Here is a 3,007-nt window from a genome sequence, read left to right on the forward strand (position 1 = left end):
AGCAGGAGTATGAATGCAGCCCTCTGGGAGTGTGCTAGCAAGAGGGGGTGACTTGAATTTTTTCTTTTTCTTTCAAGCTCTCCTTCTGCCCATGCTCGGGATACCTTTCTGGAGCAGCCTAATGCATCAGAAACCTGCTGCACGTGCAGGTTTGGGTGCTGGGGTCGATATGTGCTGAGCAGGAGCCATACACAGTGCAGGATGTCTGTAGCAGTGCACGTCTCCCATAGACCTTGCTGGGCAAGAAGAATATATTCACCTGGCCCCAGGCTGGCTCCTCTCCTCTTCTTTGGACATCACCACCTGCTGTGCCTGCACTGATAGCACTCTATGGCTGTGGGCATCCAACACACATGCCCTGCCCTAAAAAGGGAGGGCCCAATCCAATGTACTTGTTGGCCACAAGCATTTGTGGAGAGGAAATTAAGCTACTAACAGCGCTCCCTTTTCTGAGCTTTTACCAAACAGGAACCATCCTTTTCACCTTCCTGTGGGGCTGAATAAAGGTCACACCTGACATTTTTTTGTAGAAAAAGTAAAGGAGGATGGTGGCACAGGGAGGAGGAATGTAGAAAACAGGGTGTTTTAAATGGCTCCTGAAAGTGGGCTGCATGGTATAAGTCAGCTGTGCCATTGCCCTGTGCCCCTAGTGCCCTCACAACCTCTGAGCACAGTGGTGATGACCCAGTGTGGAGCCCGGGACTCCTCTCCAGTGTGGGCACGGCTGATTTTAACAGAGAGTGGGTGCTGTGCTGCCAGAGGCTTCGCTGTTGCAGGGGCCATGATGAGGTGCAGTCAAAGGTTTTGCATACTAGCATTGCACACAGAGCTGCATCATGCATGGAGGGGTGCATTGCGCACACGGGGCTGCATTGCACACATGGGGCTGCATTGTGCATGTTTGCATTGCACATGCATGTTTGCGTGGCATGCATGGGGCTGCTTTTCACACGTGGGTTTTCGTTGCATGCATAGAAAACTCCTGTGCTTTACACTTTGTCCTGAGGCACTTAGGGTAGGGACCCAGGTAGGGTATCCCCTCAGGAAATTTGTCAGCGCATTGCAAGCCAGGGCCCTTAAAATATTAACCAAGGCCAAATACTGCAGTGCCTGCTTCATCTGGAGTACAATGGGGGGATCACAGGTCATGCAGGCCAACGCAGACCATTTTGTGCAGGCTGGCTGGGAGGCAGAGACCTGTTTGAGCATGGCACAGTGAACAGCATTGGACATCGCATCTCCACAGCTCACTCTCAATTTTTCCCAAGCCCACATTCTCATGACCAGGATCCTGTTTGTGAGCCCTGCACCCGCTGGCCTCTGCTCCCCTCCCTTAGAGCACCCTGCTCTGGGGAGAGGTGCTCATGGCAGCATGCAGAGCCCTTGCTAGAAACCTTGTAACAGAGCAAGCACATAACATGGCATGTGTGAAAACGTGGAGAAAATAATTTCATTTTGGGCCGGTTTATGCTTTGGAGTTCACAATTCCCAAGCAAATTTGTTTTGCATCAGAAATTCAAATTTGCCCATATCTTTTACTTCAAGAGCGGGAGGAAAACCAGTAAAATTAATCTAAGCTTTTCATCTGGAGTGCTTTGGCAGTCATTAAGCCATGACATGAAGTGCACTCAGTTGTTGCTGCACCGGACACGGGCTTTTGCATCCTTCTGCAGGCAGATACGAGACAGGAACCCTTATTAAAAGATTAAGATTGATAGCTATTCTTGGCGGGTGCGAAAGCCTGTATTCTTTCTGCAGCTGTCTCAGAGCTGTCCCATCTGGTAAAATTTAGCTGCCTTGGTTGGCTTCACCTGCCTGAGTGTCGACCCGACAGAAGGAGGTTGGCAGCCAAAATGCCGCGCTGCTTCTTCCTAATAAAACTTGTGTGCCAGGATTAACATCGGAGATGGTCGCAGTCATCGGCATGGCCCTGGTGGCTGGGCTGGGCTGGGCTCGAGCTCCCTCACTATAGCTGTTCCTGAAAAGGCCGCCTGCACCAGAGCTATAGCAGGGGAATAAATCACCGCCATATAAAGCGTCTTTAATTAGTGCCATGCGTGCGCAGGGAGCCCTGTTGGCATCCACAGCGTTTGTCTGGCAAAGCCTTAATGTGAAGCTCAGCTGGTTTGCGGGCTGGTTTGGAGAAGTGCTGCTATTTTTGAAATGTGTGGGACCCACCAGGCTCCAGCGGCTGGTGGAGGGATGCCTGCAAGAGGTTGAGTGCCATGGAGTGGGGAAAAGGGTCCCGTCCACATGGGTGGCTAATGCCAGGGTCTCTGCCATTGCAGGTAGACCGGTGGGACGAAATAACCGGCGGATCAACCGGGGAATCGTGGAGGAGTGCTGCTTTCGGAGCTGTGACCTGGCTCTGCTGGAAACCTACTGTGCCAAGTCTGTCAAGTCCGAACGTGACCTCTCCGCCACTTCCCTGGCGGGCCTGCCGGGGCTCAGCAAGGTAGGGGGTGTGATGGTGGCCCTTCTCCAAAATGAATAGCAAGTGAAAAGTTGGTTAAGGCCGCAGATGGGAGAGGACAAACCACAGCTGCAAGATCTGTTGCTTCTGCCAAGCCTTTGACAGATGGCTACTATGGGCAGCTTATGCCAAATACCCTGCAGAAAGTCAGCTCTTTCTGAGGTGGGGTACCAGAGGTGGGCTGGATCATAGAGTGGTTTGTGTTGGAAAGGGACCTTTAAAGGTCTAGTCCAATCCCCCTGCAATAAGCAGAGACATATTCAACTAGATTGGGATGCTCAGAGCGCCCACCAGCCTGACCTTGAGTGTTGCCAGGGAAGGGGAAATGTTTCCACAGGTGGATGGAGGTGAAAGCGGAACTCCCGCCCAGAGGGCAGGTAGGCTTGTGGTGAGGCTGACGTTGTGTCCTCTCCCCTTGCAGGAGAGCTTCCAGAAGCCCTCGCACACCAAGTACTCCAAGTACGACGTGTGGCAGAAGAAGAGCTCGCAGCGGCTGCAGCGGGAGTTGCCGGGCATCCTGCGGGCCCGCCAGTT

General features: G+C 52.6%; 1 protein-coding gene across 1 annotated transcript in view; it reads left to right on the forward strand.

Moving 5' to 3' along the window:
* The window catches only part of IGF2 (insulin-like growth factor 2), a 9,597-nt gene that overhangs the window by 4,480 nt on the left and 2,110 nt on the right, over positions 1 to 3,007 (forward strand). The window contains exons 2-3 of the mRNA XM_010003901.1: positions 2,289 to 2,455; positions 2,895 to 3,004. Of these exons, the coding sequence (XP_010002203.1) occupies positions 2,289 to 2,455; positions 2,895 to 3,004 (277 nt within the window). The remainder of the gene's footprint in view (positions 1 to 2,288; positions 2,456 to 2,894; positions 3,005 to 3,007) is intronic.

This window comes from Chaetura pelagica, unplaced genomic scaffold, assembly GCF_000747805.2.
Source record: "Chaetura pelagica isolate M959 unplaced genomic scaffold, ChaPel_1.0 scaffold28, whole genome shotgun sequence".
Taxonomy (NCBI): Eukaryota; Metazoa; Chordata; class Aves; order Apodiformes; family Apodidae; genus Chaetura; species Chaetura pelagica.